The 24725-nt window shown below is 53.5% G+C and overlaps 1 protein-coding gene across 7 annotated transcripts in view; it reads right to left on the bottom strand.

The window, feature by feature from the left end:
• The window catches only part of ECE1 (endothelin converting enzyme 1), a 101695-nt gene that overhangs the window by 34932 nt on the left and 42038 nt on the right, over positions 1–24725 (bottom strand). For 5 of the 7 annotated variants that reach the window (XM_046663317.1, XM_046663318.1, XM_046663313.1 and 2 more), the window contains 3 exons: positions 17563–17649; positions 9216–9357; positions 3603–3815 (listed from right to left, as the gene is read on the bottom strand). In XM_046663317.1, coding sequence (XP_046519273.1) covers positions 3603–3815; positions 9216–9357; positions 17563–17649 — 442 coding nt within the window. Of the gene's footprint in view, positions 1–3602; positions 3816–9215; positions 9358–17562; positions 17650–17855; positions 17970–20124; positions 20329–24725 lie in introns of those variants that run through there. The other 2 variants (XM_046663315.1, XM_046663316.1) reach the window with 2 other exon arrangements.

The raw sequence follows: 24725 nt of genomic DNA, 5'->3' as shown, positions 1-24725 counted from the left end.
GACATGAGGGTGACCCCAGCTTCTATGTTCATCAGGCCTGGGCAGGTCTTGCCCGGCCTGGAGAACTCAATCAAGCAGCCACGGGGGAGAGGAGGTCGGCCAACCACCCTTCTGGGTGCTCTGTGACCTCCGTGTGCGGAATCTGACTCAGTGGAGTCCGCAGAGAAAGAATGCAGGTCTGAGGCCCTACGGTTCCAGAGCTGAACTCCAGCTCCACCATTTCCTAGGAAATACATTTTCTTTGTATGTATGAGTCTCGTTTGTACAGTGGGCAGATACAGCCTACTCCAGGCTTAAATAAAATAGTACAAGTAAACAAGCCAGCATGGTCATGGATACGCCACGGGCCTCCTTCCCTGATGACTAGGTCCACATCAGTGCTTCTAGACAAATAAAATAAGCATTACGCTTTCTTCGACCACCCAATGAGCCCTTAGAACATCCCTACTGATGCTCTGAGTTAGTTCCCACTTTGCAGGGAGGAGTTGAGGCCCTGAGATGCTGAGTGGCCTCTCTGCAGTCACACAGCTTGTCGGAGGAGTCCAGGCGGAGCGCTCCTACGACTGCTGCAAAGGGCAGCTCTCCTTTGCTGAGCACTTAGCAGGCCCCAGGCTCCGTGCTAAGCGCTCTGACCCATTGCATGCCAGCCGATACTCACAGTAACCTTGTGCATCGGGTGGTGCCGTTATTCCCATTTTACAGATAAACTAAGCTGGGGAGGAGCCGGGTCACTTGTCCGAGGCCACAGAGGTGATAAGCTAGCCCGCCGGGGCTGCCTGACTTCAAAACCCTGTAGTCCAGCCTCCTGACGCCACCAGACCCTGGCCCCGTGGTCAGGGACTTGAACACACAGTTCTAGCTGGCCCATGCCCAGTTCAGGGCAGCTCCCCACCCACCTCGTGACCCTCAGGGACAGGGTGGATGTAAGGCCAGAGCCCAGGACTGGAGGCCACTCCTTAAGGGCCTGCCTCCTGGGGGGCGGGGCGGGGGGACGGACTCAGCCTTGGCACAGCCCCGAGGTCCTCCTGATAAGAATGAGCCCCAGAAGCAGCAGGATCAGGACCCATGGGTACAACATACAAGGGCCAGTTCTGGGCTTCCCTGGGAAGTGGGAGGGCCCGTCCACCTCTCCTCCCCTGTTTCCTCTCGGTGCCCACAGCTCCCCAGCCCCTCTCCATTCCAGACTGGTGGTGTGTCCTTGACAAAGTCACTTAACTAAGTTCTCTGAGCCTCAGTTTCCTCATCGATAAAAATGGGTACAACAATCCCTAAGTGCCAGGGTAGCTGCGGGGATTAAGGAGGCAGTGAATATAAAGAGCCTGGTATGGTGTGTGCTATGCAGCAGCGCTCAACAAACATCAGTCTCTCTCCCCGTTTCCTGGAGACCCTGATGCTCCGCGCTCCCTGCTGGCCTTCTCCAGCAAAGTGGGAAGGGGGTCATTCCCACGCCTGACACTGAAGGAGGCGATGTGGCACAGGGGAAAGGACATGGGACCAGAAGCCAAGCAAGTCCCAGTACCGTCACCTACTAGCTGTCTTGAGGATCTCTCTGGACTTCAGTTTTCTCATCTATCTAATGGGGAGAACAATCGCTTCCCAGCTCCCACCCCACAGGGTCAAAGGGACGACCTCTACACAAGAGCTCTGTAAAGTGTTGTACAAAGCTCAATGGTGAACAGTAACAGTAACAGCTACATAAACAGCAGCCACCACAACACGCCAGGCCCAGGCAGAGCACTCTACATGGATGTTCCCATCTGATTTTCATAACCTGGAGGAGGCATGGTTACCATTGTACTGATGAGAGAAGCAGCCCAGAGAGGTTATGTAACTGACCCAAGATCACACAGTAAGTGGCAGAGCCAGGATATGAACCCAGGGCCTGGTGACTGAGGCAGAGGTGCTAGCCCATCTTGTTATTCTCCCTGGAGCGCTCTCCCGCCTTGGTTGATGGTCCCTGCCAAGCCCCCAGCACTGAGGAACGGACAACCTGGAGTTTCCAGTCTCACTGCCACAGACATATCTGCCTTTTAAGCTTCTAGTTCTGAAGTGAAAGGCTGTGTCTGTCCCCTTTCAAAAGCACTTGGGCAGCACAAAGCAGCCAGGGGCTTTGCTGTTCCTGACATCCGGGTTCCTGCAGCCCCACCTCCACCCATACCCTGTTCTGACCCTCAGGGAGACAAGAAGGAGGCTGTGTGGCTGAGGGGCCCTGACCAGGAGCTGCTGGGGGCCAGGGAGGAACAGTGGGTGGTTTTCACCCAGCAGCAGCCGTGCCGCCAGGGGCTGGGTGGGAAAGAAAGGAAAGGTCTCCTTACCCTGGCTTGCATAGTTCCACTTTCATCTAAAGACACAGTTGCCTTAAACCCCTAATTGTCAAATTAGAATCTTTTCCTACCTCATACGAAGGTTTCTGTCCCTTTGAGAAGATTTGTCCCCTTTTAGGTGTCTTCTTCTATTTTACCTACTTTTGAGTATCTTGAGGGTTTTTTAGAAACTTACAAAGTATTTGTCAACTCTAAGTTCTGTCACAGATGGATTAATTGACTGGCTCTTCATGATCTAGCCTCTGCCAGCATTTAGGGTCCCAAGAAGGGCAGGGATCAGCAGGAGAGCGAGACAGCAAAGGTCCTGGCTGCTAAAGAGTTCAAGTCAGGACCTCTGTATGTGACAGCATGGGGGGTGTGATCTCACGTGGAGGAGGACCCCAGCAGGCAGATGTTAATTCAACAAACATTAATTGGAGATACAGCTGAGACAAGGCAGACGTGGAATTCTAATCTATGGATAAACCACCAACACCGAGGGGCCAGCCCTGTGGCCTACTGGTTAAATTTGGCGCGCTCTGCTTCAGTGGCCTGGGTTTGGTTCCCGGGCGTGGACCTAAACCACTCGTCAGTGGCCATGCTGTGGTGTTCACCCACATACAAAATAGAGGAAGACTGGCACAGATGTTAGCTCGGGGCAAATCCTCCTCAGCAAAAAAAACGAAAACCAAAACCAAAACCAAAAACCACCAACACTGAGGTCAACTAGAGGTGCGAGAGGCCTAACAAGTGCAAAGAGAAGAACTCTGGTTAGGTGGCTCATGCCAGCCGATGACCATGAGGCTGAGGAGATTCCCGCCTCCAATGAGTAACTCTCAGATAAACTCTGGCTGTAAGTTTTATCTGCTCACAACCTTAAAATCTGATCTGGTTTCCTCAGCCTCGATTCCTTATCCTCACGCCCTGTGAAACTCACAATCAATACTAGTCAAAAACGAAGCCTCAGCCTGAAGTCACAAAGCAACAAGTACAGCTACCAGTTCTGCTGCACCTACTGTGCGCCACAGACACCATACTAACACTTCACGCGTGTGCTCTCTAGTTCACAAAACTCTGCAGTTGGGGTACCATTCATTCTGTTTTACAGTTGAAGAAACTGAGGCTCAGAGACAAGCAACTCACTCAGGATCACACCTGAGCGACGGCGCAGACAGTCACACACACTCCACAGTAGGCGGCTTCACCGACTCCAGGGCCCGCGGTCCTGCCCTTCTGCCCAGCTCTTCCTCTAACTGGCCCTCATCTGCGCCCCATTCCTTGGTCCTCCCGGGCGCTTACCGAGAAGGTGCTTGATGATGGCTTGGTTGTGCTCCCAGAGGTTGCTGAAGGTCCCCCAGCGTGAGTGGCCATCAGGCACGGGGTTGGCCTTGATCCAGCCGCCACAGGCGTAGGTGAAGAAGTCCTGGCAGGGGTCCACTGTGGGGTCCATGGAACTCAAGATGGAGCTGGTCACTGAGATGCAGGCCTCGCTCAGGCACACTGAGGGGGTTCCTGGCAGGGGTCAAGGACAAGAGGCCAGTGAAGGGCAGGTAGGCAGGAGGCTGTGGGAACACAGTGCAGGTGGCCTGGGGCCCTGGGGTGCCAGGCCCCACCCCGGCCCTGACCAAACAGATTTGGAACCGGATAGTCACTAGACCCCAAGGAGAAAGGATCTCAGTAGATTTACAATCTCCAGGCTTGTAAAATAAGACTTCTATTTAGACGCCTAAAATGTGCCCAGAATGAAGGTGTTTCTCTTAATCAGGCCTTCCTTCCACAAATAATCATTGATTTTTTTATTATCCCCTGATGTTCAACAAATTTGTTCACTCATTCATGTATTCATTTATTTGACAAAATAATTACTGAATACCTCCCAGGTTCTTCACTGAGTGTGTGGGGGGTGGCGGGGGATATGAAAGGCAGAGTCCTTTCCTTCAAGAGCTAACAACTCAGTTGTACATACACACACGATATGAGAAAAGTTAAAAAACAAGAGGAGGAGAAGTGCCTGTCATTTATTCGACGAATGTAACCTGAGGATATTTAGTCCACGCCAAATGGGTGATGCAGACAGTATGGCGCCAGGACTAAGAAGGGAAGCTCACTAGGAACGGAGGAATTAGGAGAAACCATTCCCACTGAGCACAAGGCAGAAGAGTGACCTCACTGAACCTGCAAAGAAACAGAGGTGAAACAAACCTAAGATCACTTTTCTTAAGGTCCTTTTGTAGATGAGGAAACTGAGGCAGAGAGAGGCTAAGTACCTTGTCCAAGGCCAATGGGATTTGAATCCCACCCCCTCTCCGCTGTGTGTGCTGTGGCCTGGGGGGGAGCTCTGCCAGCGAGCACGGCACCACACTGCCAGGGGATAGGGCAGCCTGTCGGGTGGTGGCTGAGGAGGGACACCAGTTGGTGCAGGTGGGCTGTGGGGAAGGCTGCCAAATCCTATCAGTCCTACAAGTGCCCCCAAAACACAACGAGCGGAGAAAGCAGCTTCCCCTGAGCTGGTTCTCATGGGCCGTGGGGCAGAGGCAGTGAGGGCTGAGGACGCCAGCGGCAAGGGGGGGCGACCCCCGCCTCAGGGGGTTTAGGCTCAAGAAAGGAAGCAAACTGCGGGCAGCGTCAGCCGTGGCCCAGCCCGAGGAAAGATGGGCCTGACTCTGTGGGAGATGGAGGCCCAATGTGCAGGCTCACCAGCAAGGACACTGGCCCAGAGAAGGGTCGGCTGACACAAGCTGCACTGGCGACAAAAGGGACCGTTTTCTGAACACGGCTCTGCCCCAGGCACGTCACACACACTCGTGACCTCACTCAGGCCTCCCTGCAGGCACCAGATATGTGTGATCCCTGTTTAAAGAGGAAGAAACTGAGGCTCGGAGCGAGTGAGCGCTCTGACCCATCCCACACCTCCCTGGCTGGCTGGGGGCTTCTGCTTTCGCCCACCAGCTCGGCTGGTCACGCCGGGGCGGCTGTGGCCCTTCTGGTGAGTCCGGTTTCCCCGCTGCACAGGGAGGAGTGAGGCAGGGCCGGCGATGGGCCCGGGTTCAGAGCCCAGCTCTCCGCTTCTGGCTGTGGGCCTTGCGGAAGCGATCCCCTCTCTCCGAGCCTCAGTTTCTCTATCTAGAAACGAGGAAGAACGGTAGGACCAGTTCTGCAGTGTGATGAAATGACCTCATGGCTGGACACGGGGCTCAGCTCCCTGGAATCTTAGGGTCCAACGTCCCCAGGCCAATCTTCAGAGCAGAAAAGGATGCAGGCGCAGTCCTCGCCTCACTCGGGGACACAATGTCGGCCAGGGCTGGGGCGGCCTGCGGGCTCATTACCATCTGTTGACAAACACAAAGTCCTACAGGCTGACAAAGGGTGCTGAGGAGCCGCACAGCAGCACAAAATCAGGGTGACTTTATTTTAAGGTAATTACTTATTTTGACTTGACTACACAGCAATTAAAAATTATTGAACCATTAAGCATGAAAATAGAGAAAGGAAATGGTAGGGGATATGGTGCCATTTAAAATATCTCTAGATCAGATCATCTCAGAGTGGCATGCCCCACTCCCCGCCCAGGGGGATGTGCCAGACTCTTTATGGGGGGTGGGAATGGGGGAAGAGAATTTCTGTGCCGTTCGAAAAAGCCTATTCACTATTATGATACAGCCTCATAATTGGAAAAGGGAAAAGAATACCTATTGTTTTTACACAACAAACTGCAGGAAGTAAAGCTTGATAAAATCTTGGCTGGTGGGAATGTCCAGAAAACAGACTGCAGACAGACTAAGAGGGCGATCCTAGGGAGTGAGACAGATGAGGATGAGTGCATGCGTGCATGTGTGTGCCTGTGTGTGCATGAGAGACATTAAGATTTTAATAGTTATCATAAGGGCACTTGGGTTTAAAAACAAAATAAGAAGCCAGTCCCAAGGAACCGGTCTGAGAGGCTGACTTCCTCACCAGGCAGCCCTCTGCCAGGCACAGGGCAAGGTCCCTAGGTGGGGCTTAAGCAAAATAAGTGCTTGATTATTTAACTCACTATTTAATGGTTTGTAGATCGTTTACGGACTGTTGCTGGCCCAGCAGGTGCTTAATGAATATTTGAACAATTAACAGTTTCCAGGCTGCCCTCATCTCAGATGAAGGTCAACACCTTCAGAACTCAGCTCAGACTCCAGCTCTTTCAGGAAACCTTCCCAGACCCTTGTCCCTCTCTGGGGCCCTTGCTTGGCTGCCTGGGTGCCTGCTATCCCAGGACGGACTAGGACGTGTCATGGCTGTCTCCCTGTCCACCTCCCCAACTAGAATGTGAGCTTGAGGGTGAAGCCAGCATCTTACTTGTGTTCACATTTCCTTTGCCCAGCACTGTACTTGACACCTATCAGCTGCTGTTCCATATGTGTTTGCTGAATGACTGACTGACTGACTGAATGAAACAGCTTTGTCCAGCACCTGGTCATCACCTACAGAGGCAGAAAATATTTCTTCCCCTTACGACATGCATGATCTATCAAGAAGGCAGGAAGAGGTCCCAGATCTAGTTCACAGACACTCTTCTGGACAGTGCCTGGTCGCAACACTAAGACACTTCAAATATTTTCTGGGAGAATTTATTGTTTGTTTTGCTGCCGCTGTTTGCAAAATACCTGCAAGCTTCTGGAAAGGCGGGTACAGCACAAAGGTGGATAAATATGTATTCAAGGGCCCAGACATAACTTAGAGGTAGGTCTTTCGAAATCTTCAAAGAACTTGCTTTGACTAGCCTGATGTTTCCTCAAACGCAGCTGATGCCAGCACCTGCTGCTGGGTAATGAGGTTCCGGTCAATGTCCAGGGTGGCCACGCTTTCCCAGGCCACAGCAGCTGATGAAGACACATGGGTTGGCTCAAAGGTCATCTGATTTCGGGCCCAGCTCCACCCTGGGGGAAGTGTTCCTCTCAGCCAGGTCCAGGCTGGGGAAAACACTTCTGCAGCCCTGAGGGGCTGGGACAGAGGCGGAAGCAGGATTCCTCCCTGTGGGCCCCGCCTGACAATCAGAGCAGAAGCGTTTTGGGTCTAATGACTAGGAGCCAGCCCTTGGGGACTCCCTGTTGGTTTCTGGTGGAGAAACATCTTGGGAACTCCCAGGGGCAATCTCAGGGTGACACTGCCTGCTGGAGCGTCACCTGCTCCCACACACAGGGCCAAGAGCCAGGCAGATGAGGCCAGCCAGGGTCCACACTGCCCAGCAGGGTGTTCTGAACTGACGTTGATTTACAATGAAGCAAGATGGTGGCTGCAGGACAAGAGTGACCAGCAGAGAAAGGCTGTTCCCGGTTTAATCCTCCTTCTTGTTCCTTTGTCCATTCAATCATGTATTTATTCCCTTTACAAACTATTTGCATACCTACGGCATGCAGACATTATGCTAAGCACATATGGTTAAGGGCCTGGAAATAATTAATTAATCAAATATGCATTAAGCACCTGCCAGGCTAGGCACATCTGGTAAAACATCTACAAACCACTACATAGTCAGTTAAATAATCAAGCAATTATTTCTTAAGCCCCATCTAGGTCCCTGATACAGAGTACAAACATTAAATATTTGTGAAATGAATGGACGGATGGATGAGTGCCTGATGGAGGGGGGATGTAAGGATGGAAGGGATGGAGTCCTGCCCCCTCTCCAGGCCCCAATCCCCTTCCCCATCCTGGTCCAGCATGGCCATCCACGGAAGCCAGCAACTTCAAAGTGGGGAAAGCCCAGTGAAGCCTGGAGTTGATGTTCCCAGATCCCATGAAGGTTCACGATCTCTCTGATGGGATGAGGGACCAGGTGAGCAAGTCGGTGGGGTTAGACTGAGCAAAGCCCCCAGAGGCTGCTCAACCAGGTGGACTACTGCCATCAGAAAGCTAGATGCTGCGGCACAGCGGAGTGAGAGATGCTGGAACGGGCTGGACTCGCCATCCTCACTTTTAGCTCGGATCTGCCCTTTCCAGTTCCATAAATGCTTACTGAACCTCGACCCTGTGGGATGCTCTTGGCTGGACGCAGATCCAACCTCAGACCCCTGACAGTGGGATCGGAAAGGGGTCCGACCACAGTGCTATACAAGGTAGGACAGAAATGTGAATACGGAGGGACATAAAGGGCAGCTAGATCATGGAGGAACAGCTTTCCTGGGGCTACCAACGCACACTGGGGTGCACGATGCTAACAAAGGGAGGCAAGGCTTGGGCTCGCGCCCGCCAGCCTGTGACTGAATTCCAGCTTCCCCCTTTCCTCCCACGCTAGCCATGAAACCTCGGGCACATCACTTAGTCCCACTGCCTCACTTTCCTCATATGGAAAATGGAGCCCAAAGTAACCTCATAGAGTTGCTGGGAGGAGGAAACGAGATTAAGTGTAAAGGAGAGGTGTGGCACTTGGTACATGGAAAGCATTCAGTAAACGGAAGCCATTATCGCTGCTTTGTTGGAACTAAGGATGGCGGACAGTGCCAGCCTGTACGTCTAACCAGGCCACATCCTAACAACACAAGTACCTGGAGCTAAGGTTGGAGAAGTCCTACGGGGCTCCAGGTTTGTGATACACATTATCTCTAATCCTCAGAGACATCCCCAAACTGGGCACTGTTTTCTCCATGTAAAGCAGAGAAGACACAGGTGCTGGGAGATTAAGTGACTTGTCCAAGGGCACAGAGATTACGGTAAGGGCCAGGCCAGGATTTGGACTCACTTCCATCTCATGCCAAAACCCTTACATCACCCATGCCACTCACCTCCCAGGTCTCAGTCTACTCAGCAACCTGAACCCTCCAAACCTAGCCCTCTCCTTGGCCTTGGAGGCCAGTCCTGGCCCGAGCAGGAAGCCCCCTTGCACAGGCAGACAGAATTAAGTGAGTTAAGCCCACGACGCAATGCAGAGGCACCTACTTGTTCGGTACTGGAGGCCCAGCACTGCCAGGCAGGCCACCAGTCCTGCCGCCAGAAGTGCCACCAGCACCAGCAGCCGCTTCTCCACCTGGGTCCTCGCAGCCCAGCACTTCTGGCCACTCCGGGGGCTGTGGAAGTTCACCTGCAGAGAAGGAGGCGGTGGGGGCGGGGAAGACGTCAGAGGGTCCCCCTTCCCCAGGAGGAAGGGGCTCTGTGGCGGACCCAGGCCCCAGGGAGACATCAGGGCGGCCCTTGTGCCTCAGGGGTGGTCTACTTCCCACGCAATCGGTCCTAATCCAGGAGAGGAACCACCACCCTGCTCAGCAGCTCAGATTTGCTCCTAAACATCAGAGTCAAGCAGCTCAGCCCAGCTGCGCTTGTGTTTTTTGTGTCACCTGATATGGGTAGAAGAAAAAAAAGATTGGCCTTTCCCTGTTTCTCCAGTAAGGAGTTCAAAAAAGAACAGGATGTTTGGCCTCACAGGCTTCCAGTGGGCGTCCAGCTGGGCTCTCCTAGGAGCCCCCGCATGGATAGGCCGGGATGACACAACCATCGCTCACACTTCCCACGAGCGCGGACATCCTTACTCATTAAGCCCCCACAATGCCACGAAGGCTGTGTCATTAGTCCTCTTTTTACAAAGGAGGAAACTGACGTCCAGAGAGGTGAGACCCTGGCCTCTCGTCACACAGCTAAACAGTAGAGCTGGGATGTGAGCTCCAGCCTGTCGATTCCAGAGCCCACTGGTGGGCCAGAGATTTGGGAGATGGCAGGGGAGATGTCATGGAGAAATGGCTCCATTCAGGCAGGTCCTCAAAGGGAGGAAAACTGTCCCCAGCCTAACAGTCTAGCTAAACAGGAAGGGAGGCACAATGAGAGGAAGTGGAGGGCGTGGCAGGGCCCTCCAGGCTGAGGAGGGACACACCAGCCAACAGCACTCACAGCCCTCGGCCCCCGGGCCAGCCTGGGGCTCCCTTCTGTTCCGAGAGGTACTTCCTGCAAGAGCCGGGACCACAGGACAGAGGGGTCCCCTGAAGGTGGGGCTCAGTTCAGTGACATTGCAGCCGTGTGCCAATAGCTGCGCACCAACTCAGGCCATGTTGGAAACAGTGAAAGGAAGACAGACTCCCTTGCTTTCAGCTGCTCACAGCCCAGGAGGGAGGTTGTTAAACAGACTGGAGTGGGCATCGGTTCAGTCAAGGAAGGCTTCCTGGAGGCAGGATGCCAGGGCTGGGTCTTAAAGAATAAGCAGGAATTGGCCAGGTCAATGGGGAAGGGAAGAAGAAAGCGGGGCAAGGCCTAGATCCTCAGGGTGCTGTAAACCAGTTTAAAGAACGTGGACTTCTTCCTGCGGGCTGGAGTGACCTGATCAGGTCACTTTGGAAAGGCCAAGGTGGAGGGACCAAGGCTTGGAGGGGAGGCAGGGAGACCCACAGCCTGACAGTGGCGGCGGGGGGAGCTGGCAAGGGGTGAGGAGCCCCACCATCACCTGCGAGTGTGGCTGCTTCTGGGAGCCAGGTCACAGCCTTCAGGGAGCCTCCTACTGGCACTTGGGGATCTGAGGCCGGACACCTTACAAAAGGGTCCCAAGTGGCCTCGTGGTCATTACTAGCTATTTTCTGGACAGGAAATGACTGGGAATTGCTGCACCAGACAAAAGGAGAACAAAGAACTTTTCACGGAAGAAAAATTGGGTTCTAAAACCGAGAAAAGGAACCTGGGGCCCACTCATATTTCCGCGGAGACCAAGAGGCTCGGGCATTAAAGGAGCTGCGTCAGGCGGGGGGCAGGGCGCCGCCTCCTGAAATCCTTTCAGAACCTTTTTAAAAATGTGAGAAACAAAGATTCTGGGCATGTTGCTGCCACTAAGTTAAAACTTTGGGCTGGGAGGGCGCAGTGCAGAGACAGCCAGCCTGGGACGACGCTAACACATTCACAGCACTGGAAGGTTCGTCAAGTGCTTTTCCCGAGGCATCAATTCTCTCATGTGGTTGACCTCGGACACTGGTGTTCAGAGGGGTCTGGATTTGGATTGGAAGGAGGCACTGCCTTCCTGGGGGCGCCAACATTTATTCTTATTTTTCCTGCTGTCCCAGCCCTGGACTGGGCTCACCTTCTGCCTTCTCCTCTAGGCCTCTCAGTGTGCCCGTCATCACGGCGCAGCTCATGGGGGGAGGGCGGGCAGAGGCAGACAGGTGGGGAGACTCTGCTGTAAGAGGCCTCTCTGCCTGGTGTTGACTCTAGGAAGCCAGGGAGCAGGGCCGCCAGGCTTGGGGAAGCAGGAAAACCTCCCCTCCCGGGGACAGAGCAATCCCGTGGTGTGGGGAATCTGAGGAGGGGAAAGGCAGAGAAGGAAGAGATGAAAGGAAAGAGGGAAGGGAAAAAGAGTAGCAACAACAGCTAACATCTGGGTGCTTTCTATGTGCCTGGCATCGTTTTGTTGCTAGATGATGCTATTCTATCTTCACAATATCCCTAAGAGTAGCTACTAGGATTAGGTCCCGAAGAAACCAGGATGGCGGGGAGGAGGGCGGGGAGAGACTGCGAGAAAACCCCTCTCTCCAGAACCCACAGCCTCCACCATTCTCCTCCCAGGAGCAAGAAAAGTCGAGCTGAGCCTCATTGTTTGGTGTCAAGCAAATAGACAGTGCTCACTGTAAAACTTAAGTAGAATTAAGTCAGAATTAAATTGAAAATTCATAGTTCCAGGCAGAAATGGCGAGTGGAATTTGACAATGGGGTTTTTAACCTTTGTAATATTCTCTGCTCCACTCTTACTGCCCGTCTGAGGATGTGCTGGTTTCTGGACAAGCCTCGTCTCTGAGGGCAAAAGGAATCCCGAGGCAACCCCCTGCGGCAGAAGCCGTCACCTGGAGGCGCTGGGCCGAGAGCAAGACGCCTCTCCAGGAGAGGCTGTTCAGTTCCTGGATGCAAGCACAGGGCCGGGGCTGAGAGTGTGGGGTGCTGTCTGGCTCGGCGAGTCCCTTCTCCTCTCTGAGCCCCCACCATCCCTGCCCTGCCTCCTTCAGAGGCCGCGGAGAGGATCCTGGACACAGCAAGAGGAGGATGCCAGTGGTTTCTCGCTTTCCCTTTGGAAATGAACGTGTGTCAATCACAAGAGACCGGTCTGCAGCAACTGGGAGGGTTGAAGGATTACTGGTGGGCAGCCTGCTCCGTCTTGGGAGAGGTAACTGGGAAGTGGCCATCAGCCAAGGAGCTGAGCTGATGCTTGGAAGATGGAGATGAGAATTACCGTAAATGCTCAGCTCACTGGTGGGCTTAATATCCTATTTATTGTCGTGTAAGGCAGAGAATGAGATAGAAAGCAAGGGATGCCCTCAAAAGACAGAGGTGGAGAGGGAGACAGAGAAGGAAAGAGAGAGACAGAGCCAGAGAAACAGACAGACAGAGAGAAACAGGCGAGCTATCCAGCCCGGGAGTTCCCAGGGTTTCCACAGCCAAGGGAACAAAGCCCTAATGAGGGATAAATATTTGGTTACAGAAGTGAGTTCTGGCTCACCTGGGTTTACAGCAAGAACGAGTTCTGCAGGTGAGGACGTGACACCGCCACCTGGGGCCCAGGAGACAAGCCAGCAGGAGAAGGGTGGGGAGGTTGGTTTTCAGAGGAAGCAGGGGGCCCAGTGGGAAGGCAGAAGCTCTTCCTGAGCCCCTGCCAGATCCCCCAGCGACCTGGGCTGCGTGAGCAGCAAAGAGGAGCCAGTCTAGCCAAGGGTTTGGCGTCCAGCCCACCCCCTGCGGCCCCTCCGTGAGGGCTGGCAAGGCGACCAGGCCACCTGCCTTGAAGTCAGCCTTTCAGAGCTGATGGACCATGACAGCTCAGCCCACCGTGGCACCCTGCCTCCCTGAGGGTGTTAGGTTGGGGACGTTTCTTCCAGTAAAGTTTCCATATGGCGCACTTCCAGCTGAGGCCATTGGCGCCAGCCCAGAACAAAACTATAATGTCCTCTTGTCCTCCCCACCTCTTCCCCGAGCCCTACCTGCGCCCCGTCTCTCTTCCAACGACTGGCAACAGTGTAAAGCAGTACCTGTTGTGGGGGAGGGGACTCCTTGCATTTAAACAGGAATCGAAGTCTAGTATTTAGAAGAAGTACTTTCCGGTTCTCTTTGCTTCCCAGAGCAACACCCAGCGGCTGATGGCACGGGGGAACAGGCGCAAACCTGAGAAGCCAAGGGCCAGCCTTGACTTATTCAAGACCCCACCGTGTGTTGCTGGGCAGCCTCTGGGCCTCAGGCTCCTATCTTTAAAATGAGGAGGTCCCAGGTCTGACCATCTCAGATTCTAGAAAAACTCTAAGGCCAAGAATTTAGGTTCCAACAGGTGGACAGAGCTGAAAGGATCTCCTGGTGAGCAGAGGGGTCTTTTAAAGTACCGAGTGCAACTGCCTCCGAAATCACTCTCGAAAGACAGCCCTGTGGAGGGCAGGGCAAAAAAAGGAAAAAATCACCGCTAGGAATTAAACATCTCAACTTTCCTTTTTCTTGAAAAAATGCATTTTTAGGAGTAACCAGATGAGTTTCAAAGGTTTTGGTAAACAGTTGTGGCTCTCTGCTCCCCAGCTCAGGCTGCAGGTGTAACCCTAGCTGTCTCCCTTTGAGCTACTGAAATGCTGTGTGCTGCGGTGTGGGGAGGCCAGGCAACCAGTCTAAGCAGAGCAGAGGCCTCCGAGAGGAAAACTATTCTATTTAGGGCATTATTGAGACATCATGCCTAGTGAGTTTTGATCATAATCCTGATACCAACCAAATCCACCTTTTGTGCACTACACAAAATGCTTCCACTTATATGGTCTCATCTGAATCTTTGCAGCAGCTCTGGGAGGTAGATTAATAACTTCAAGCCCATTTTACAAATAAAGCTGCTTGTGTGACTGCTTTCAGGTCCCACAGGCCATGAGAGGCAAAGCTGGGGCCCCGCATTAGGGCTACCTGGCTTCAAATTCTGCTCTCAGTCCACAGTGACTAACTTTAGTGGGTGGCAATTAACTGGTGCCTAAAATATGAGATAAAGGAAAAGCAAAACCCTTTCAGGTGAGGTGCAGGCAGAACTTTGCTCCAGCTAAATTCAACACTTTGTCAGCATATTCAGTAATAAAGGTGGCAAGTTTGGCTGAAAGAAGTTTTCATTTACAGTCACGTTCTGAGAAACGCACCCTTAGGTGATTTCGTCATCGTGCGAACATCACAGAGTGTACTTACACACACCTGGATGGGAGGGTATAGCCTACCACGCACCCAGGCTCTATGGTACTAATCTTATGGGCCCACATCGTATACGTGGTCCACCGTTGACAGAAACGTCGTTATGCAGTGCATGACTGTACTAGTACTGTTGTCGATAGATTTGGAGTTCCTAGAACCAATGGGCTTCAAAGTCCTGAAAAATCAACTAGCTTATTTATTTATTTATTTTTAGGAAGATTAGCCCTGAGCTAACATCTGCCACCAATCCTCCACTTTTTGCTGAGGAAGATTGGCCCTGAGCTAACATCCATGAACTTAACCACTATGCCACCAGGCTGGCCCCCTCAAGTAGCTTATTTTTAATGTTGCCAGTCAAGAGAGGAAGATTTAGGGGACTGGGTCCACTTTAAAAAGTCTAAAGGGGCCGGCCCCGTGGCCAAGTGGTTGGGTTTGTGCTCTCTGCTTTGGTGGCCCAGGGTTTCACCAGTTTGGATCCTGGACGTGGACATGGCAGTGCTCATCAGGCCATGCTGAGGCAGCGCCCCAAAGAGCATAACCAGAAGGACTTACAATATATAATTATGTACTGGGGGCTTTGGGGAGGAGAAGAAGAAGAAGAAAAAATAAATAAAAATAAATAAATAAATAAAAAGCCTAAAATTGAGGGAGCAGTTGTGTTTCTAGCAATCAGCTCATAGGAAATTATCCAAAAGGCTAAAAGACAGTCATCCACAGCTTTACAGTTACTGAGACCAGCTGTAGCAGATTGAGTAAATATATTTTTATATATTGGTACCATGAGGTGTTAAGATTTTTAATGGCAGCATGTTTTAGAAGTTTTTAACAACAGAGAAAAACGCTTATGAAGTGGCATTAAACTAAAAAAGCAGGACACAACACTGTGTACTTAGAATGAGCTCAACTATGTTGAAAAATATATACCTACCAGTGTGAAAAACTAGCAGTGGTTGTCTCTGAAGGGTGAGATTGTTGTTTCGTTTTAAATCTTTTTTTATACTTCACTCTATTTTTTTCCCACAAATGAGCATGTAAAGCTTTTACATCGGGGGAAAAAAAAAACCCCAATGATTATAAACATAAAATAGAAAACTCTGCTTTGCAGGATGAGGTTGATGGTTCTCGATTCTTAGAAGAACGAGCATTGGCTGGGTCACGTCTGTTTGGGGACGTCTGGAAGCTCAAGGCAAGCCAGGCTGGGTAACCACAGAAATGCCCCCAATCCTTAGGCCAACCTTTTTGGCTTTTTGTGTGTAAAAAGTGGACAACATACCCAGTTTGGTATACGGGCACGAACACTGCACTCCAACCCACACGACAGCTCTGTGACCACAGGAATGTCCCTAACCTCTCTGAGACTCAGCTTCATCGTCTGTAACACACCCACAGGAGGCTTTATCTCACAGGTCATCAAAACAACAAGGCGGAGGCCCCGCAATGTGTATTACACCTACTTTCTCTAACTGCTCTTTTACAGATGAGGGAACTGTGGTTTAGACAGATGAAGCGGCTTGCCGGAGATCATGAGCGGAGTCAGAATTCAAACGTGGGCCCCCGGCTTCAGAGACTGGGCTGCCCCACGATGCCAGGCAGCCTCAGGCAGACGGACGGTCTCTGGGACCTGGAAAAGGCTACATGCATGTGGGCTGCTGTTATGATGATAACAACACGGCATATTATTTTGCTGTGAATTCCGAACTGCTTTTGTGCTGATATATTTAGAACTTTCTGTGGAAGATGAGACTGAAAAAGATTGCTGATTAGACTCTGTTTTGATTTGTGAAGGGAAAAATGCCTGCCACAGAAAATCTGATTTCCTGCTGAACTTAGCCTCTTAAGAAGGGTCCATAGAAAAGAAGCTCTAGACCGACTAGGCTTGATTTCTCACTCCTGGGTCTCTAGCTCTGTGACCTAAGGCGAGTTGTGTCCCCTTTCAGAGCCTCAGTTTCCTCATCTGTAAATGGGAACAGTAATCCTTACAGCTCATGGGTGGTCCCGCAGGTTAGTGGGATGATGTATATAAGGGTGCCATATCCCAGTGCGGAGGCCACTTGGGGTCATGAGTTCAGATCTCCTGGGCCTATTTAACTAGCCTGGAGGAGAGACTCCATCAATGCTGTTTCCCTTTATCAGTATTATTATCACAGCTCCCAAGAGGTGTGCCTGAGTAGGGTTGGGCCCGGCAGCCTGACTTTCCACACACCTTAAGCTTGCCTTCCAGATGAGTTTGTGATTTGGTGTCAGTTCAATAGGTGGCCCAAGACTGTCCCCAGCACCTCCCTTGGTCACCCCGGCAGAAGTCATCCTGGACTGAGATGCCCCAGCTCCTCTCTCGATGCCAGTTCTCAGGAGCCAGATCACAGGGCCCTCTTGGGCATCACTGACATTTCTAAACTGCTCCTGCCCACCTGTGTGGGGCCAAACCCCACCCGGGCTGAGGTCCTGGTCAGGACTGTCCCAGCTCAGCCCTGCAGGCAGTGAAGAGCAGAAAGCAGCCGTGCTCACCACTCTGCCACAGGACAGGGAGGCGGCAGGCACAGTTGAGGCCCATGGGGCAGACCTTGGGGAAGGGAGGAGCTGGGCTTCCTGAGGAGGCTGAAAAGGACAGATACAGAGGGGGCAGAGGATGGGTTCCTCCCCCCATGAATTCAGGTTTGGGGGGAAAATGGAAGAATGGGGTAATGCCTACCAAATAGGGTGACCAACCATCCTGGTTTGCCCAGGACTGAGGGGTTCCAGGGAGTAGGGCTTTCCAAGCTAAAACGGGGACAGTTTTAGACTTTGCCAGTAAGGGGCCGTGTGACCCTGCGAGTCCCTCAGCACTCAGAGTCTCCCCTTCTACGGAAAGAGAACTGGACCAGTTCAGCTCTGCAGGGTGCTTCAACTCTGCCACCCGGCCGGTAGCCCCATTAGCAGGTGGTGGGAGGATCTGGGGACGGGCAGAGCTGGCGAGGGGAGGCCAGCACCTCAGGGACACTTCTGCCCCAGGAAGGCTTCCTCCCCGCGGAGCCCTGAGCTGCGGCTGGGCTGGCACGGGCCCCCTCCGGGGCTGGCAGGATGCGGGCGGGGGCAGCCCCCGCGCATGCCCGGCTGGCGGGGCTGGGGGAGGGGGGGCCGGGGCTCATACCTGCAGGCCGTTGGGGTACACGTCGCCCTCGGAGAGCGAGTCCACCAGGTCCTCCTCGTCCAGCGTGGCCCGCTTGTAGGTCGACATCTGCAAGGCCAAGTGCAGGACGGACTCCCTCAGCGCCTCCATGCTCTCGCCCGAATGGGGAGAATGGGGAAGCGGCCCGGGCGCCGCCACCGCCGCCGCGCCCCGCCCCTCCCGGGACACGGAGACCGGCCCACGGGCGGCGCGGCGGGGGAGGGGGTCCTGCCTCCCTCCGCCCCCGCCCGCCCCCCTGCGCTTATGCAACGCACGCCTCTGCCCAGCGCCCAGGGCTCCGCATGCTGCGCCCCGCGACGCCCGCCCGGGCCCCACCGCCGCCGCGCGCCCCGCTGGCCAGGGCGGGCCGGCATCGCGCCACCTTCGCGGGCGGGGCCTGAGCGGCATGGGGCTCCCGGTTCCCTGCCTTTCACGGGGACACCCCCAAGGCCCGAGAGTCCGGGGGCCACGTTGGCCGCTCGCTTTCCCAGAGGTCGGGAGAGAGGCCCCGCAGGACCAGCCCCTAGAAGGCAGGAAGGAGCCTCGCAGCAACCCCTCCTCCTAAGAAACCTGAAGTCCCCCTTCAATAAGGGGGCTCCCAGCGGCAGACACGAAGAGTCGAGGATTAGGAAGGTGCCCCTAGTTCGGCCCACAACAGTCAAGAGAGCGGTGCCTCCCACCGTTGGCCCCTAGGTGCGTCAAGGGAGTCTCCTCAATCAGAGCTAGAAAGATTAGGGGGGAAAAAAAGGTGGAATAAAAACGACAGGTGTCTCCCCTCTCATTTCCTGCTTCCTCTAGGTCAGGGGTCTTTAAGCCAGAGCATTTCAGAAAATTCCAGAGAACTCCCCTGACCTAGAATGAAAGATGCTGTGTGTGCATTTGGGAGGCTGGAGGGGAATCCAGTGCTTGGCCCCAGGCTCACAGGTGTGACCCTCCCCCACAAACATTAGGATCCCCCCCTTCCAGGCCAGTGAAAAGGCAGGAAGGTAACCCGTCCCTCCACCTTCCTCTCAGGAGCCAAGAGCCCTAAGCAGGTGCTCCCTCCCCAGCTGCTTCCAGCCAGACCTGCAATCGCCCTGGAATACATTTTTTCAGCTTTCCAAAGTACACTTCTGTTGATTCTCACAATCACACGTGTGTGAGGGAACAGGCTCAGAGGATTGAGGTGACTGCCCAGGGCGACAGCCACAGCTATAGCCCCTGACGGTCTCTGGGCTGCCACTCTTGCCCTCTTACAGCCTCTCAGCACCAGAGCGAGCCTTTAAAAGGAAATTCTGATCTTGCTGCTCCTTCGCTTAAAAGTCTGCAGGGCAGGCCCTTTACCAGTGCCCACAGCCTCTGCCCACCTCGTGGCATCTCGTGCCACTCCCCACCTTCCTCAGTTTCCCCTTCCCCCAAGACCTTTACAGCTACTGTTGCCTCTATCCAGATCATTCTTTCCTCATCTCCTTGGCTGGCTCCTGCTTCAAATCTCAGCTGAAATGTCACCTCCTCAAACATCCCAACCACCATAAGCAGCCCCTCAAATTCTCTATCACAGCACCTCGCTTTTTCCCTTTATAGTATTGATTGCTGTCACGCTGTTGTTGTTTTAACGTCCATCTCCCTCCTCCTCCCCCGAATTGTGAGCTTTCTCGGGGCTGGGACCTCATGTGGCACAGAGACTCCCCATCAACCAGCGTACCATAGGTGCTCAACAGACAGTTAAAATAAATGCCGGAACAAGGGGAGGGGAAGTGAAAATGACTCTGGGACGGTGCCTATAAATCCTTTGCATCTAACTTTGCCATGTGCTCGGAGGATAAGGGAAACTGTCGTAGGGGCACAGGCCCCGAGGGAGGCAGGGTCTTAAATTCTGTCTTCAGCCTCACTCCCACTGGGGGGAGGAGTTCCCATCACCCACCCAAGGCTCCCATGCCTTCCTCACTTCCCTCTGGAGTACACTCAGTGACAGGTGCCAACGGCCCCAGGAGAAGACCCTTGAAAAAGAAGGGCAATCCACCAAACATCCCCCCAGCCTGGCAGAGCAGGGGTATGAGGCACCGAGGGGTAGGAGGTATCTGTCAGTTCTTAATACCAATCATCTCATCCACGCCTCTCGCCCTCCCCCTGAAGCAGTGTTATTGGACCCTCTTACAGAGCCTGAAACTGAGGCTCAGGGAAGTAACTCGCCAGGTGCAGTAAAGCAACGGCTCCTCCTCCTTCCATCTCATTTCAGAGATCACCCCTTCCAGGCCCCCCTGCCCACCCTCCCCTGACCCCGGGCAGTGTCTGGTCCCCTGCTCTGTGCCCCCACTCCTCCCCAGTCCCATGCTTCCTTCTCTTGAAGCAGACAGCGCTCTAGGGCAGAGGGCTGGGTCTCATCAGGTCCCATCCCCAAGGGCCTGGGCTGGGGCTGGAGCCTCCATTGGCGTTTGAGCAAAGGTGGGAGGGAGGTGGGGGAGGGAGGCTGGAAGCCCATCTCCGGGGCCAAAGCCAGGCCCCCCCTGCCGTCCATCCCACCGCAGCCCGTCTGTGGACTCGTGGTGAGGGAAGCTCACATACCTCCCGAGCAAAAATCCGCTGAGATGGAGAGCTGTTTATTTTCCAGCACACAAAAGATGAGGGGCCCTTCTCGTAAGAGCTGCCTCGGGCCCTGCAGTGAAACTGAACCCCGCTTGGCTGTGGGAAGGGCTTAGCCGGCTCTGCTCTGCTCTGTGGGGAGCACGGTAGGCCCCAGTCATCGAGTGACATTCCCAAGGCAGCCCTATCTTTGTACCCGCCCAGCAGCGGGGTGGGGCCTTCCGTTCACTGTCTGGTTGATCCCCACGCCCACCTAGAGCCACCAGTAGGTATCACTTCCATTTTACAGAAGAGGGAGGGGCGGGCCTGGGCAGCCCCGACACCTGTGTGCCGCTTGACAGAATGTCTCTCTCCGACCCCGCGAGGCCCTGTGAGGTGGGAGTCATCACCTCCACTTTACAGATGAGAAGACTGACGGTTAGGGAGGAGCAAGGACTTGCCTCAAGTCACCTGGCTAGAGAGTGACGGAGCCAGGATGTGAGTCTTCACCTGCCTGACCTCATGAAGCTGCCTCCAGAGCAGCCCAGCCACGCGGCTTGTAGGTGGCAGAGCTGGGCTAGAACCCGGTTCCTGGACTCCCAGTCCCATGCTCTCTGCGGAACAGGGAGCTGCTTCTCCAGGTGGGGACCTCACAGAGTGTGAGGGCGCTGAGCTGGCAGGGTGGCTGGCACTTGTCCCCCCTAATTGCCTCATTTGCGGTTGTGGGTGCCATGCCTGGCCCGGCAAGCTTCAGGAAGGGGAAGAAGCCTGCTGGTTTGTGGGGAGCCTCTAGCTGATGTGCTGGTTCCGCTCCCAGCCCCGCCAAGCTGTGGACAAGAAGGGCTTGGTGGACACCAAGAATGGAGAAGTGGGAACCACAGCCCGTCCCCAGTCCCCCAAACCCCCAGAGGAGGTCATGAGAGCCAGATGAGGGTGTGATGGTGCCCAGCTCTGGAAGCCCCACTCTGTGGGAATCAAAGGTCTGGGCTGAAGAGGAATGAGAAATGTTATAAACGCTCCTGCGTTTCTGACGACAAAGGCCTCGGACCCAGTGGCACCCAGGCATGATCCCATTTGCCCCCAATGCGTCAGTCACTCAGACAGCTCTCGTAGCTGGTTTGCTCCAAGGAATCTTGGAGCGCATCAAAGGCAGGAAAGAGCAACCCAAGAGGGGAAGTCAGAGGCCAGGTCTCCCGGCCGCATCCTCCAAGCTTCTTTCACACTTTCTAAGCCTCAGATCCTCCGCGATGCTGGCCTTGGCACCCAAAGGGCTCGTCAGTTCCTGCCTCTGGTGCCAGTAGTTAGCTGGGATCCCAACGTAAATCCTTACATGTCATCTGTACACACTCATGTTACATGTTAGTTAAATATTATATTATCAAGCACAATAATAGAGTGAGTAAAAGCGGTAGATCCAAACCTCAGTTCAGATCCCTACTCTGCCACTTCCCAGCTGTGTGACGTTGGGCAAGTGACTCAGCCTCTCTGTGCCGCAGTTGCTTCATCTGTAAAATTGGGATGATGATAACAGTACCTCCCTCACAGGACTGCTGTGACACTTAAATGAGTTAATACAGATAAAGTACATAGAACAGCGCTGGGCACACAGCACGTGCCCACTAAGTGTTAGCTGCCATTATTTGTATCTCTTTACTGAAATAACACAAGGCTCAAAAGCCTTCAGTTGATGCCCACCGCCTAAAGAACAAAATCCGAACTCCTTAGCTTGGCATTCAAGGACTCCCCCAACTGGCCCACACCCACCTTTCCAGGCTCACCCTCCACAGAGCCCTCAGGTGTGTGGCCGTCACCCTGACCCCTGATGTACCCCTGCAGGTGGCAACCACTCAGCAGGAGTTCTCCAACTCCAGCGTCAGGCCCTGAGCTGCCAGCTGAGGGGGAAGCCCAGAGGAGGACTTGGTGCCCCGCCTCATGGGACTTGTGGCTATGTGACATCCCCTCTCCCAAGACTGTGCCCCTTCCACCTTGACAGCTGCTCTCCCTCTCGGACCTGCCTCCTCCTCCACGAAGCCCTCCCCTCCTCCCCAGCCAGAGGAATGGCACCCTTCCCCCTGGTGTGCCCCCCGGCATAGCACCTGCATTACATTCAGGCCTTTGTGTAGCGGTCTTTGTCCCTGGGATGGAGAGGACCTGGGGGGTGGGCAACAATCATCTTATCACCCTCCATCCCCCGTGTTGAGCACAGAACCTGGTATACAGATAACTGGTTAATTTGTATCCAAGGTTTTCACTAGGGCATAGGCATCTGTGACTTTAACGAAGAAGAAACAGTAGAGTTTAGTTGTTCGATGACAAAATCCAAACAGGACAACTTTGGGGAAGGGGCAAGATAGTAAAAACATGGCCGTGACTCCTGAAGATGACACCACATAACATCTGTTACTACTATTACATTATCCATTACATTTCTCCGGGTCTTTTACATGAGAAATTTCCAGGTGATAAATTTCTTTTTAAATTCACCACCAAGTTCCTGAAGGAGTGAACTGCTTCTTTGCTTTTTGATAATAAAAATCATAGGAATCAGCCTGTATCCCTTTCTTCTTAGCTGCCAGGAAGCTCACAGCCAAATCAGAAACCCACCTGTGGGCACTCTCCTGGTTCTTTATGTCCAGCTTTTTTCCTTGTCCACATTTTCCACTCTATTTTCTCTGATCCTGATTTTCCATTTCTATTGCATATAATTTTACTGATTGTGTTTTAGTCATAACCCATCACGAATCCTTTGTGGAATAAAGTGAATTAGAGACAACCTGTATCAGGAACACCTCTTCCCTAAACCACTCTCGCGAGAATGCAGCTTCAAGGTATTGATTCAACAGCGGGACTGAGGCAGTGAAGACAGACCTGGGCCCAACCCCAGGTTCCCTGGTTCATGGGACCACGTCATTTCCAATCCAAGGCCTCAATTGCCTCATCTATAAAAAGGGTCATTGTAAAGATTAAGTGAGCTGAGACATGAACTGCCTGGCATATAGCATCCCACGCCAGAGGAAGCTGGCAGCAAGGGGACAGGCCGCAGAACCCACCTCATACCTGTTTTTCTTTATTTTCCTTCACTTTTCCCATTTGCTTTTGCCCTCGTCCATATTTTCTGGGTTCAGCTTTCATTCGGCCAACGTTTGGCATTACTCTACCCCTGCTGCTGTGCTCAGGGCAGAAATAACCGACTTCTGGGTGATCAAGGTTAACGTCCAGTATAAGTCCAGTATGACTTACCAGTGACAGTACACACTCTTGATGATGTGACGAAAATGGAACTTTTCCTCTGTGGCCTTCCTCCCAAAACACGTGACCCCAGTCTATTCACAAGGAAAACATCAGACAAATCCCAACTGAGGGACAGTCTACGGAATACCTGCCTCGTACTGCACAAAATTGTCAAGGTCACCAAAAACAAGCAAGTCTGAGAAGCTGTCACAGCCAAGAGGAGCTCGAGGAGACATGACAACTAAATGCAAAGGGGTATCCTGGACGGGATCCCAGGACAAAAAAGGACATTAGGTAAAAACCAAAGAAATCTGAATAGAGTATAGACTTTAGTTAGTAATAATGTGTCAATATCAGTTCATTAATCGAGACAAATACACCATATAAGATGTTAATAACAAGGGAAACTGGGTGTGGGGCATATCTTATCTATCTTCCCAATAATGCTGTAAATCTAAAACTGTTCTAAAATAAATGTTTACTTAAAAAAAAACTGGCTGCCCCGTAAGACAGAAAGCAGAGTCGTTGACACCGACACAGGCCCAGCACTGCCCAGTTCCAAGGCTCTTGTGTATCCTTCTCTTCTTTCTGTGTCACGATCGCCCTGTGGGATGCGCCCTGGGATTCCCATTTTACAGAGGCAGAGAGTGAGGCAGAGAAAGGAGGCAGCCTGTCCATTGGCGGCCGCGCTGGGACTCAACCCTGGATCTTCCTGACCCTCTCAGGGTCTCCTCTTCTGCTGTCACCTCCCTGGAGCCTGGCTCTCCAGCCGACCTCCTTTGGCGATGACAGGCTGCCCCATTTGGGCTGTGGGAAATAGGGAGGGATATGACTGGGGGTGGGCGAGGGAGACTCCACTCTGTGCCACCAAGGGGGTCAGATGGAGCTGGAGGCCTGAGCACGGAAAGGCAGAAGGCGAGCAGGAGTAAGGGGCAGGGAGGCCTAACAGCGAGCCTCAGGGAGAGAGACTGGAAGGCCAAGGGCATAGGGCACACATGGGAGGTCAAGACTGCTAAGTGCCTCCTCGGAGCAGGCTGCAGCCCTGCCAGCCCATGAGTCAATCAGCCTGGTCTGGCCCAGAGTCCCAGGCTGGCCCCTAATGTGCTGGCAGCGGGAGGCTCGCCCACATACGCTGGGAGCTGGAAAACACTCCCTCACCTGGCCTGGTGTTGACTCACCTGCCTGGGGGCCCCGGGAGGCAGTGAAAGCCTTGCCTAGTGCTGCCAACCCCCTGCCTCCGTGCCTGCTGAGGAGGCCACCTCACACCCAAGCCCCAAACCTGGCCAGCAACTTCTTGCTTACTCCCTGACACAGGCCACTCACCACACCGCTATCATGCCTCTCTCCACCCCACCCGCCTGACGGCCTCCATC

The sequence above is a fragment of the Equus quagga genome, chromosome 5 (genome assembly GCF_021613505.1).
Source record: "Equus quagga isolate Etosha38 chromosome 5, UCLA_HA_Equagga_1.0, whole genome shotgun sequence".
Lineage (NCBI taxonomy): Eukaryota > Metazoa > Chordata > Mammalia > Perissodactyla > Equidae > Equus > Equus quagga.
This window is presented reverse-complemented; position numbering and strand designations above follow the sequence as displayed.